The sequence below is a fragment of the Callorhinchus milii genome, unplaced genomic scaffold (genome assembly GCF_018977255.1).
Source record: "Callorhinchus milii isolate IMCB2004 unplaced genomic scaffold, IMCB_Cmil_1.0 Scaffold5, whole genome shotgun sequence".
In the NCBI taxonomy this organism is placed as follows: domain Eukaryota; kingdom Metazoa; phylum Chordata; class Chondrichthyes; order Chimaeriformes; family Callorhinchidae; genus Callorhinchus; species Callorhinchus milii.
Genome location: NW_024704746.1, coordinates 35038624 through 35052828, shown reverse-complemented (window position 1 = coordinate 35052828; position 14205 = coordinate 35038624). Strand labels below are relative to the sequence as shown.

The window sequence follows — 14205 nt, the reverse complement described above, 5'->3', positions numbered from 1 at the left end:
GTTGGCAGTGCTTTATTAACACTTGTGTCAACAGTGTACTCTTAAATTACATTTTTTTACTTACATGACTATTTTTGTAAATAAGATAACAAAATTTTGTAAATAAGGTAACAGAAATACATGTAAATAAATAGTTCAGAAATTTTAATTAAAATCTAGGACTATTTTCAAAATAGATCAATGAAAATACGTGTAGATACATGGCACAAAAATGGTACCGAAATACACTGGCAAAGGTTTACAGAGCAGTACTGACAGAGAGTTGGGAGAAGATTGAAGTTTCTATGTAGGGCTGTTGTTTATGTTGTAAGAATGAATATTATGACCAGCGATATAATAATTGAACATTGTTGAAAAGTCAGAAAGAGACCAAAATCAGTGTTTTAAAGGAGCCTTTTTTTTAAAAAAAGGTGTTTGGTAAAAACCCAGCATCTATGTCGACGTCAACATAAACCCCAGCACACTTGTATCGACAAATTGTCTCTGAGATGATGTGATGAATTGATTTGAAATGGAACATCAATCCCAGGATGTTGTCTTTGCTGTGATGAAAATACAATACAAATTACATTTGTATAGCGCCTTTCACGTTGGCAGGATGTCCCAAGTGCTGGTTAGTCAGGAAAATGAGATATAGCTCCCTTGACGACTTAGTTAGTAATAATATATAATAACAATAATAATCCTTGCTTTTGAGAAAGTGCCTATCACATCTTCGGGAAGTCTCAAAGCGCTTCACAGAATATAGTAAATTGGCTATATTTTGTAGGCAGAAAGCGGCAGTCAATTGAGCACAGCAGTGACCAACAAACAGTCGTGAATTTCACGGATACTGTAAAGTGAATTGACTATATGCTTTATGGGAGAAATGCGGTAGCCAAATGCACACTGCAGTGTCCCACAAACAATTGTGGATTTAGTGATCAATTATTACTAGTAAAGCGACTATCTTGTGTGAAATTGAACGACACAGATCCCAAAGTTACTGAATTAGCCAATTTCAGCCAGAGTATCAATAGAGTGGCTTCATGGCCTCAGTGCTACTAAATTAGTGAAGTAAAAGCAAGCCAGGATTACTCATCCTAATTTCTATATAAGCTACTTCTGATGGAGATAAACACAAGTGGACTGTTGAGGCAGTGGACAGGATCAGACTCGGCTGTGCTGATGTCTTCCATAGTTCAATAGGTGACATTTACGAGGGCCTGAATGACTCTGAATAAGAAATGAAGGATGCCCGTGGGAACAAACCCCAACTAGTCAGTGCATTTTGAAGAGGAAGGGAGGAAATAAGAGCAGGAGCCAAACTAGTTATTTTTTTAAAAAGTCTTTCACCAAAACAGAAATATATTGCCAGATACATTTTCATAAAAACAGTGCTCTTTAAAGGCATTGAGGATACTTTTAAATAGGTGTGGTGGGGAACTGTCCGTGGATAAAAGCTGGCCATTTAAAAGAAGTAGCTTCTTTGCTGCTGTAAATCAGCAACCATGATGAACTCTCAGTGCTGGTGGTCAGCCTCTAAATGAATGTGAACATTTTCCATCACTAGGTCATTGCCATTTTTACTCAAAAAATAGTACTTGCTATTGATATAAACGTGAGCGAGGGAGGTCTGGCCCACTGGTGAACTATAAGCCAGATGGAAACTGTTAAATGTATGATGCTGTGTAAACACAGGGTTGGAGTATTACTCATTGACATCATGACTTTAGCTCTGGTCAGCTTGAGAGGTCATTTAAATTCAACAATAGTGGAGCAGTGAACAAGCTATGTTGGCAGACACTATAATGTTATTTTATTTAAGCAAAGTTTTCTTGAAGAGGGCACAGGCAATATTTTTTCCCAACTCTTCACCCTATTTCCCCTCCCCCACTCCTCCAGCCATTAGTAATCCATCTATGGAGAAACAAAAGCGAGTCAACATTTTGGGTCCACGACGCTTCGTCAGAACTGGGGCATGTTGGGAGGGAGAGGCTTTTAAGGACTAACCAAGAGGGGGGAGGCAGGGCAACAACAAGAACAAGATTACATTTGTATAGCGCCTTTCACGTCGGGAGGACATCCCAAAGCACTGGATAGTGTACAGGATTTCAGACCAGAGCTGGGGTCAGGGGGGAGAAGGGAGGGGAGAGGAAGGGGAGTGACCAATGGAATTGGTTGAAAAGGAGGGTTTTAAGGAGGGACTTGAAGGAGGCTAAGGAGGGGGTGAGGCGGAATGATTGGGGGATGGAGTTCCAGAGGTTGGGGGCAGAGTAGCTGAAGGCTCTCACACCAATGGTGAGGTGGGTGGGTCGGGGGACGTGAAGCAGGCCAGAGCCGGCTGAGCGGAGAGCGCGGGCGGGTTGGTAGGGGGTTAGGAGGTCACAGAGATAGGGTGGGGCAAGGCCATGGAGGGCTTTGTGGGTGAGGACCAGGATCTTGAACTGGATCCTCTGAAGGATTGGGAGCTAATGGAGTTGGGCGAGAATGGGGGAGATGGGGTCACAGAGTTTGGTGCGGGAGAGGACACGGGCTGCAGAGTTCTGGATTATCTGCAGCCTGTGGAGGGAGGATTTGGGAAGGCCGACAAGCAGGGCATTTGCATAGTCGAGCCTGGAGGTGATGAAGGCATGAACAAGAGTTTCAGCGGCCTGAGGGGTGAGGTAGTGGCGGAGTCGGGCGATATTATGGAGGTGAGGGAAGACAGAGCGGGTCATGGCTTGGATGTGGGGAAGAAAAGACAGTTGAGGGTCGACAAGACACCGAGGTTCCCGACTGGCTGGTGAGTTGAAGTGTGCAACCATGGAGGTTGATGCTGCCAGAGCCTGAGGTGCAGAGGCGCTGGCGCGAGCCAATCAGGAGGGCCTCAGTCTTGTTCACATTCAACTGTAGGAAGTTTGCCCTCATCCAGGACTTGATGTCCGACAGGCAGTCTGTCAGGACAGCAGTGGTCCTGGAGTTGAGGGTGGAGGCAGAAAGATGGAGTTGGGTGTCATCCGTATACATATGGAAGTTGACCCCATGTCTGCGGATGATAATAATAATAATAATAATCCTTGCATTTGATATAGCGCTTTTCACGTTGGGAGGACGTCCCAAAGCGCTTCACAGAACACACTGTAAAGTGAATTGACTGTATATTTGTGGGCGAACGCGGCAGCCAATTGCGCACAGCAATGTCCCACAAACAGTCATAGATTGAAAATGACCCAATTTATTATTGTTTTTGGTTTTGGAGGGATTATTATTATTATTATGATGTCACCAAGGGGGAGCATGTAGATATTAAAGAGGAGAGGGCCAAGGACAGAGCCCTGGGGGACACCAGACGTGACAGTGCGGGGGCTGGAGGAGAAACCGTTAGAGGCAAGAAAGTGGAAATGGTGAGAGAGATAGGAATCGAACCAGACAAGGGCAGGTCCGTGAAGATTAAGGAGGAGAGGCGATGTATGAGGATGGAGTCCTCCTGACGTGAAAGGCGCTCTATAAATGGAATCTTGTTGTTGTTGTTGTTGTTGGAGTGGTCCACAGTGTCGAAGGGCAAGGAAGACAAAGGAGAAAATTGGGTAAAGGATAGGGGATGATGGGTTAAAGAGGTGTTAACGATGCAAAGCAAAGGGGTGGGATTTCAGATGTCCAACATCTGCAGTATTTTGAGTCTAGTTATCCATTGTTGCCCGAGCAGACACCAGTGGAAAAATGGGTTTGTGCATCAATTGCTCTTACTGACAGGAAATATTTATGAAAGAGTTGTTAAATTTCACCCACGGAAAAATCCAGGACAACAAAATTCTTTATTCAGTAAATTTTCAACTGATTTAAAGTTGGCAAATGTTTGCTTTTGGTCTGATACATGGGGAAACCCATCAATATAATTCAGATTATCCAAACCAAAGTAAGAATTTCAAATATCCGCGCGAGCTACACATGATAATTTCTTTCATAGAATAGGATGCGTACTCTGTCATTGGAGGGACACGGATGACTCACTGAACTTACAATGTATGAGGTAAAGATTGGCAAGAGCCAAGGTTTGGGGACTGTAGAACGTACATTTAAATATTGCTCGAATTTAACTGTGTAGAAATTAGAACCATTGTGAATACTGTCTGGCAAGATTCCCGATGCTGTCCAGCTGGGACTACCATACCCATTGAAACTTTGACGTGTAGGGCTAACAGGACATTACATTATTAGAGGTGCTGTCGTTCGGATGGGACTGAGATCCCATTTGTCCCAGTTCCATGGACGTTAAAGATACCATGGCACTATTTGAGAAGAGTGTATCTTCAAGTGTCTTGGCTAACAATTCCACCAGATATTTTTTAAAAAGTCATTTACTTTGACTGTTTGTGGTATATTGCTTTGCGCAAATTGACTGCTGTGTTCATCTACAGATTCACGGACACTACCCTTTATAGTAAATCTTGTTTAGAGCTTTGAGATGTTTCATTGAGTCTCTGTTCTTTTTGAGTCACACTATTGGATCTTTAATGTCCACCTAAACAGGCCGTCAGGACTCCAGTTTAATGTCCCATCTGAAGGATGGCATCCATGAAAGTGCAATGCTCCCCCTGCACTACATTGCTGTGTGTTAGATATGTATTTAAGGAATGACCTGGCAATGCAATTGTTAATGTGAGTGGAGTGGAATCCCAATCAGAGTGTTGCATAATAAGGAAGTTCTGCAGAATATTGCAATAGCTTCTCATTAACAGAGATGATTGGTCATTAAGGGATGCACTGTTACCAAGGTCAAGTATAATGCACCTCAATTTGAACTTCAGCCAGATGCCACTTTGTACTCTGAAAGGGGCTAAAGGCAGGGATCAATGATAGTGCAGAGCTGGAGGGGTTAGGCTGATAACATAATTGTAACTGGCTCGGTCAAAGAGGTCTAACAAAGCCATTATGGGTATTTCATAAAGGTAAGAAGTGCTTCACAGTCATAATAATTAGATGTCAGGAGTCTTAGAAACTTTAGACAATTGAAGGCCAACATTCTGATAAAATGAGAGGCCAAGATTTGAAATGCATAAAAATAATAATCATAAACCTTGCATTTGATGTAGTATGTAGTACCTTATCACATTGTCAAGTCTCAAAGCACTTCACAGAATGCACTGTAAAGTGGATTGACTGTATATTTTCTGGATTTATTAGCCAGGACAGTGGGAGAAGCTCTCTTTTTCAAAGAATGCTGCCAGGAGATCTTTAACGGCTACCTAAACGGGCAGACAGGGCCTTGGTTTAACATCTCATGGTTTAACATCTCTGCTTTCACAGAAATAAGGATAAACGCTTTGCAATAGACTTCACTGTAATCTACAGTGTTGCTCTTATTTCTACAGCAACTTGAACAGTATGCGAGGGGGGTGTTTACCCTTGAACATGCACCATCAATTGATAATGAAATTTGTTCAGAGGGACTTGTATGCATTGTGAAGTAGCTTGTTCAAAATATTAATAATGGGGGCTAAAATGTGGCCAATGTCTCATTTGATCTCATGCAGAAACTCAAACTGTTGAGCAAAATCTCTATCTCAATCCACCAATTTATGTGCAGTAACATCTATGTTAGCCTTCAGTTTTCTTGTGAGAGGCTTTATGATGTTATTCTTGTTACAGCATGATATTGAACATTAATCGCTGTTGCATTCCCAGTCGTAGAAGCTTAAAACGCAGAAGAGATTGAGGTGATATGGCCTGCCTGGTGCTTGCTCCTCTAACTGGAGCTTTTTAATTTTTCTTTCAATTTCCTCTTGTTTCCCTGTACCTGTAAGAGAAGGGAGTTTCTCCAATGTCCTGGCCAATACTCTCCCAGATAAAATTGATCATTAATTTTATGGCTGTTGTGAGATATTGCTGCTGCCGTGCTTATCTACAAATTGACAGTCGCTGCACTTTACAGTAAAATGTTGTATTTCAACGTGAAAAGGTGGAAAATCAAATGCAAGGATTATTATTTATTTTTATAAACACCCCGAGATGCTGCCCCATGTGAAGGGCACTATATAAATGTGGGTTGTTGTTGGTATATAGTGCTATATGCAATAGTTTGAAGAATGGCTCTTGTTCCACAACAAAGTTGCAAAAGTATTACCAGTTCTTGGCTATTATAACCTTTAGCATTTCAGTTGCCATTTACATGTACTTATTGACGCAGCTTGGAGAAGGGCTGAAAACTGACACTTCATAACCTTGCAATTTTCAAACAGAATTGTAACTCTAGCACAAAATATTTCAGGTGTTTCAAGTAATTACGCACAACAAATATATGTGACTTCTGTAGAATGTGGAACACCCAGCAGTGCACACTGAAATGTAAAACAAATTGTGCTAATTTGCAAGATTTTTTTTTCGCCTGACACATGCTAAAAACCTAGCACCATGCTTAAGAGTTATCCAAGCTAAGCTGAGATTTTTATGTATCCTAAACCACATGGAAACCCCAGAGATGGATGGTTGGAATGTAACGCACACTCTCTTCCTGGGGAGACGCATTCTGCTTACCTAATTCCAGAAAGTATTAGGAGCAGGTCGGCAGGCGCCAAGGCTTGGGGAACCCACAATGTGTGTTGGGGTACTGCTGGTGCCTATCCAACTAAAACTGCATAGCTTGTCATCGATATTGCTATCCAACAAGCTTTCCTGCTGCTTGTCCAGCTAGGACCACCCTACCAAATAGGGCTTTGTCTTATAATAATAATCCTTGCATTTGATATAGCACCTTATCACATCTTCGAGACATCTCAAAGCGCTTCACAGAATATACTGTAAAGTGCGGACTGTATATTGTGTGAGCAAAACTCAGCAGCCAATTCGCACAGCAGTGTCCACAAACGGTAGTGAATTTAGTGACCAATTTCTTATTATTATATTGGAAGGAATTATTACCCCTGGAAAAGTGAGGGGGTTTGCAGGATTAACAGGAGCTGAGAGGGATGACTCCTTGCCCCCAATAACTGGTCTGCCCTTCCAGGTCCTGCCGATGAGCCAGGCTGGCTGTGCTGTCATCGGCAGTGCCCCGGAATACTGCAGACCTGCCTGGCTCAGGAACTGAACTACCAAGACTGCCACAGAGGGCTTACTCTATTCCGACAATCCATTTCCAGGCATGTCCCCTTGGAGCCACTTCAGTTCCAAGGAGTTGATGGAGAAAAAAGTAACATTTGCCTGTGAGGAGTTCAATGCTTACAAGTTTGACTTTGAAAGGGCTTTGACTTTTAATTCATTGTTATGAAGTGGTCTTAAAGGTCATTTCTAAAAGTTGTCAATCCTTTTTATACAGGAGCTTGTTTGAAGCTGTATTTAATTTTTGATTTTTTTTAATGCTAGGTGCGATTATTACAGCACCATTGTAAAGTTCTTTATGTCCTGCAGCAAAGTAAAAGGGGTGGTAATCTCCCAGGTAGTTTTCATTGGCAGATGCAGGTATACCCTTCAGTACCACCTCTGTCATCACATGTACTCGGGCATAGATTTACCTAATTAAAGCTTTCAATGCACTCCCTGCAAATGTGGATTAAAGTAAAATACAGAAAGTATTGTGCATTTCAAACCTGACCAGTATGTTGCGTGGAGATGAACTGCATGGAATTTAAGTGCAAGGTATGCCCTTTAGGTAGTGTGAGATGAACCTTGTGGAACAGATTTGAGAACAATAATTACATTCTCAGAATTTAAGTGAACGCATGACCCATGATTCTTTTCTTTGAACAGCGATTAATAAAATCGCATTCCTTTTGATTTACTTTAACTTTGCTGGGTGTTTAAAATAGGTTCGGCATAATACAGCCTAATCCAATCTGAGACCAGGCTACTCTGAATATACAGTTGCTTAAAATCTTAAATTTATTGCAACAAACCAAAACCCAAACTAATTGAATCCAGTAAGGTATTCAGAAAGCCATGCTGTTTAGAGCAATCTATTCTGATGAAAACCTCTATAGCAGGTTTTTCTTTACACTGTGCCGAGTGCTGTGTTGTACATAATAAATTAATAAAAATTGATGATAATCCTTACATTTGGTATAGTGCCCTTGACACCGAGAGGGTGTTATGTAAATGTCATACAGCACAATGTGATCGTATGGAATAAAATGCATGAAACTGCTGAGAAAATCACAGTCATTTAACAACCAGATATTCAATATTCTCCACTACTGCACTAGTCGCTTCACTCTGTTTCATCAATGGGGAAGGCTCTCCTGTCATATATGGTCTATCCAGACCATATTTCAAGAAAACATCCTCTCAACATTTTACATTGGATGAAGACATAAACTTGTGCTTCTTACTTCAAAATGTAATTTTGGAGGAACTCTGTAGTGGAGTAAATCAGGGGCTGTCCTTTGATCCTTCAGATCTGAGTTTGCCTCCATCTTTGACTAATAATATGAAAGGCTCCTCCTCTCTGAAGCCTGAAAGAGTTGGTGGGAAGTGACATGGAGCAGTTTCTATCCCGTCCTTAATGGGCTTGCCCACACAATACAAAACTCTCTTGAATTTGCCACTGAATTAGTAATCTCACCACAAGGTGGCTTGAATGGAATGGAATTCAAGCACATTGTCAGAGTAAAGGAGAATCAGCTTCTCAATACTGAGTGCCTGAAATAACACATTTTATTTTTCTGCAGTGACATTCATTTCCTTGTTGAACAAAAAAATTCACTAAGAAAGGTTAACAATTATTACTTAATCCTCGGAAGCTGTTGTTAATTTTTTTGTGTGCCTTTCGATATAGTATTGGATGTCAGCATGGCTCAATTGGTAGCACTCTTGCTTCTGAGTTAGAAAGTTGCATGTTCAAGTCTCACGTTAGGACTTTGTGCTCATAGTCTAAGTTGACACTCCAGTGTAGCACTGGGGCAGTGGTGCTTTGTCATGTGTGCCCACATTCAAATGAAATGTTAAACCAAGGTCCTTTCCTTCAGTACAGGTGTATGTTAAAGATCCATGGCATTACTTAAAAAGCATGGAAAGTTTCTGCTGGTGTCCTGGCTAACAATTCCCCAATTAATAAATTAATCATTCATTTTGTGGCTATTTGTAGGACATAGCTGTGCATAATTTGGCTGCCACATTCATCAACAAATGCAGTCAGTCTTTTTGCCTCCAAATGTATATTCACTCCACTTTATAGTATATCTTGTCAAGCGCTTTGAGATGTTCTCTTGACGTGAAAGGCACTATACGACAACAACAATTTGCATTTATATAACGCCCTTCATGCAGAGTAGCATCTCGGAGTGCTATGCCAAATGTAAGGATTATGATTTCGGGAGCAAGGGTTATTATTAAATGGTGGCTCATTTATAATGCACTCTTTAGAGCATGAATTTGATTTTAAAATGATTGTAGTGTGGACTCCATTCACTGTGCAGTTATCTCACTTGTATTCCACATACTAGTTGGCTTTCCTGCCACTGACATTTTCTGCTTGCTCCGCATGCACAAAGTGGGAAATGACATTGACTACTACCTGATATCCTGTTAGTGTTTTTTTGTAGCATGGGAATCCAATGTCTGTATCTATGTGCAGTGAACCCAGGTATTATAGCTTGTTATAAACTAGGTTTGGGATTTTATGGATCAAAAACAGCACATTGTAAATAAATGTCACCTATGGAACTATATCACAGCCTGATCCCAAACTGGAGTAGGCCATGCAGTCCCTCAAATCTGTTCCACCATTCTATAAGATCATGGCTGTCTGTACCTCAACTCCAATTATCTGCCCTTGCCCCATATCCCTTGATACCCTGACCTAACATATCTATCCACCTCAGTCTAGGGCCTGTATATTGATTGAAATGTACTTTCTGCTGCTGAGTGCGTGAGTTGCAAGGTGAATTGTAGGCCCTATATTTAACCTGTATCACTGTTGGAAACAAACTGCTGGAAGACCTTAAATATTATGCTCGAAGGTCACCTCTAGCAGCATTTGACATCATTTGGCATCATGTAATTCTGTTAATGAGCAGGAGCAGACAGCTGGTGACTGTAGAATATTCATAAGTGTTTGGAGTAATCAGATCAGCTCGGACTGCTTTGATTGGGATCTTATGGAAATGAATCTACCATTGCATTAAATAATGTGTCTTTTCTTCACTGTGCTCCCCCTCTGGCTGACCTTGCAACTGAGATACCACACCATCCTTTGACCCTGCTTTAATACTCGGGGTTTTATTATTAAAACTCGTGCATTTATGGCACTTGGCTGCACTTTCTTTAATCAACTTTGGATTCAAGAGCACACAAAAAAATCAGACTTCACAGGTTTCATCTCTCATGTTGTTGCTATTGTTCTCCTGCAGTTGAAGGTGATTAAGTTTAAAATCAGTTTTCACAAAGTTTAAACAGGTCTGGGTGAAACTGGTAGGGGCCGGGCTCTAACCACTACAACTTTCAGAGGCACTTGCTACAGTTGAGGGATTTTTTGTCAAGGTGCTTTTTAAATGGAACAGGTTGTTAACATTACATGTTAATTGCATATCTTAGATAATCCTCTGACTGACGTTTCACAACTCCTCCTACTCTGTGTGTATGTGTGTGTGTGTGGGTATGTGTATTTATAATGAACTATGCCCAAGCACACAATACCAATCCTGCTTTTCACATCAAAATTATTATGCTCCCTGCATGCAGAGAGTGACTGGATCAGATGTCCATTTCATAATTGTTAAAAGAAACTCCTCCTGCACAGATTGACAAAGGAACAGTTAGAGTTACTGGAAGTGCACACAGGTTGGATTTTGGGAGAGAATCTGAAGGGCTTATAAGTTGAAAAGGTTCCTTAACTACAACTTTAAATTACTTTAATATACTTTAAATTCTGTTTCTTTCAGTTAATCAAGAACAAGAAGAGGTCCAAGATGCCACCCCCTGTTCAAGATCTCCCTCCCCCAGACGGAGACTGGGGCTGGGCAGTGGTCGCCGGAGCTTTCATCTCCATTGGTTTTTCTTATGCGTTTCCCAAAGCCATAACTGTGTTCTATAAGGATATCCAGGAGATCTTTCATACCTCATATAGTGAGATCGCATGGATCTCGTCAATCATGCTGGCGGTCATGTATGCTGGAGGTAGGGTACTAAAATTCCACTTTATTAAAATGCTGTGTCTGGTTTGCGCCAGGCCCTTTCAAGTGACGGGAATGATTTTATATAATTCAAGTGAGCTCCTATCTCAAGATAAAAGTGTGAGGATATAGAAATGTTTCTGAAATTGTGTCAAGGATAAGCATTGAGGGTTACTGATTACCCAAAATAACTTAGCAAGTAACACCGGGCGATAACGGACATCAAAGGGTAGGCGTGAGTGAGAGTTGTCAGTCAAGACAAGCGTGATTCATTTTAGACAAACTGCCCGTCTTCAATCTATATTCAATTTAAAAACTACATGCTCGTTATTTATTGTAATTTAAATTTGTTCAGAATGCTGTATCTGACCGTATCATGAATTTTGCCTAGGCAGAGATGTGCATTACTACATATTCAAATGATAGTGCCCATCCATAGAGGATGGAGGGGCAATATGGGGAGATTCCTTTTATTTTATCCCTTTCACTGGTTGGGAATGCGCAGCAGGTTGACCGTCAAAAGGTAGTGTTGTCTTTGGGATCTTACTCTTCAGATAGTGAAGCATTATCCAGTTATTTGGCCAAGCAACAAAGAACATAGGCAGCTTGAAACCACGGCAGCAAGAAATAAAAGGTTCCATTAGTCACCAGTCCGAAATATGAATCGTTTTGAGTGCAATACAAACATATAATATATAACATGGAGCAAGCCCATAATCCTTTTGCAAGCCTGCCTTCTTAATGCAGCTTTTTAGAATTTGCAGTTGGGATTTTCATTGTTATAAATACAGGCGATGTTCACTGTCTAATTTACTTTATAAAACGCCACAGAATGAAATTAACTTCATTCATGTCTTGTGAATTTGTGCAGTTTAGTTCTTTGCGTAGGCTTGGTTATCATGCTTAATTTGCAATTGAAAAGAGTTGGCAAGGCAGCTATGCTGTTACTGGTCGCTTTTGTCATTCTTGGTAATTAAACTGCCAGGTTTAATAGTTTTTGTATAGGGCTCATGTAGAACTAGGAATATGACTATCACACGTGACAACATTATACATGTACAAACTTTATTGCATATTGCTATCACATGCCCACGCATCTGTGGAATCAAACAATTTTAGTTCGATTGTAGGACAGAAGCTTCACTATATTCCATCAAAATCTATAGAAGAACGTGCCATACTTAATATACATCCATTTAGCTTTGAATGATGTATTCTAAACGTGTAGAACTGTTTAAAAAGGAATGATTGTGGGAATGTAGCATTGCTGTCAGATTCTATATGACATTGTACAGTTCAGAACAGAGACAAGGAGAGGGAATGAGCTGGGCATATGGACGCCCCTTGTATGGACCGAGTTATGAAGGTCCTTTGATATTAAAGCCATTTTTTTTAACAATCTCCCCAGGATTAAATCAATTGTTGGTTAAAATAGCGTCACCATAAAGCTACAAATGTGAGAATCCCGAGGAAACAATATTTAAAATGCAGTTGCACAGTTACTGCAAAATGTTGACATCAAGTCCATGTTTTGTTTAGTATCAAAGCTCTTCTAAAGCAAAAGGGGCATTTTTTTTGTATTGTCCATGTCGGATACCTTGTTTGTGGCATTTTAAATGTATTTTTTAAATCTATTTTTAACCAATGCAACTGCAAGAGTTACTTAGCTATTAGTCTTTAATGTTGGGTTTCTTTACCACTATAAAAATAAATGAGTTTGTTTCCCCTCCTCCCCCTCTCCCCAAGTTCCAGTTGTCCCCATAAGAAGAATGAAAATAATATTTCAGATTCATTCGAAGTGTATATTGGTTCACTTTAGATAATAATAACTATAATAATAATCTTTGCATTTGATACAGCGCCTTTCATGTCGGGTGGTTGGCTCACAGTGCTTCACAGGATTTACTATAAACTTTAGTGACTGAGAAGTTTTGTTGATGTTTTTCCCAGAACAATAGCAATAGTGGTATGACGTTCATTGACACATTAATGCAATCTAGGAATAAACTGCAGAATTCAGATTTCTGGGCTGATTTGATGGAAATAAAATCAATATTTGATGAAGAGAAACAAGGTAATAATGCTCTAATATAAGCTCTTACCTAGTTCAGGAATGTTTCAATATTCCTGAAATACTCAGTGTGCATTATTGCCAAAAAAAAGGTCAGGAAATGTAAACAGTTTTCATTTAGCTGATAAGCCACAACTGCCAAGGATCAAACTCTGAGCAAAATCCTTCACGAGCGGCTGATAAACAGCTCAGCTTCACATCACGGTAAAACAACTGCTGAGAATGATTTCTCAATCCATTTTCTGGGCATCAGTGGTAAATCAACTTAATTTCCACCCTGCCAATCTCCAAAGTTTTCTCTTAACTAAAAAAGCCACCTTTCTTGTATCATGCTATTCCAAAGTCACCATAAATATTGTTAAGTCTTTTTGTTCTGTGATCTCAAGTATTTACAATAAATTGGAAAATTTCCGTGTGTAGATAGCTATATGTGGAGCTCTGAGTATGGTTTAAATACTTTTATGCATGGGTTTTTGCATGTGTCAAACTGAGCACAATTTTTTTAAAACTTTTTTAGGAAAGCCATATTTGTTGCAGCAATAGTTATTTGTAGCTGTCAGATCAAATGATCTAGTTCAGCAAAAGTTCCGTCCTTCTCCACCAAGTAAAACCCACAGATTTTATTCTAAGTAACAACTTGCATACTTTGAGTAAACAACATAACACTCCAATTACTCTTAAAATGTGGGTGTGTACAGATGATGTTGAGAGAGGTGAGGAAAATGTATTTATCTAGAAAGTGACATAATAGCTAGGGCTCTGAAACACAACCCTGCTTAAAGGGTGCTATATAAATGCAAGTACCTCTTTTCACTATTGGACAGCACAGGATAAAAGAAAAGGCTCTCATCCAATAGGTGGTGATCCTTCTCTCATCAAAGTAACTTTTCTTGTCTTTATTTAGTTGAAATGACTTTGGTAATTTCTCATCTGAACTCTCTGGCCTTGTACCTTCCAAGCAGCAAATACACTGTTATTCATGTTATTCTTTGTTGCTGCAGGTTCACTGTCGTGAGATCAACCACCACCAGCTTGTTAGCTCATTTTACCAGGACCTCAAAACTGTTTGTT

General features: G+C 40.2%; 1 protein-coding gene across 3 annotated transcripts in view; it reads left to right on the top strand.

Annotated features, from left to right (window-relative positions):
- LOC103184739 (monocarboxylate transporter 2) overlaps positions 1 to 14205 on the top strand; it is a 55459-nt gene that overhangs the window by 11795 nt on the left and 29459 nt on the right. For 2 of the 3 annotated variants that reach the window (XM_042335404.1, XM_007902913.2), the window contains exon 2: positions 10833 to 11067. In XM_042335404.1, the coding sequence (XP_042191338.1) occupies positions 10860 to 11067 (208 nt within the window). In that variant the 5' untranslated portion in view covers positions 10833 to 10859. Of the gene's footprint in view, positions 1 to 10555; positions 10732 to 10832; positions 11068 to 14205 lie in introns of those variants that run through there. The other variant, XM_007902921.2, reaches the window with a different exon arrangement.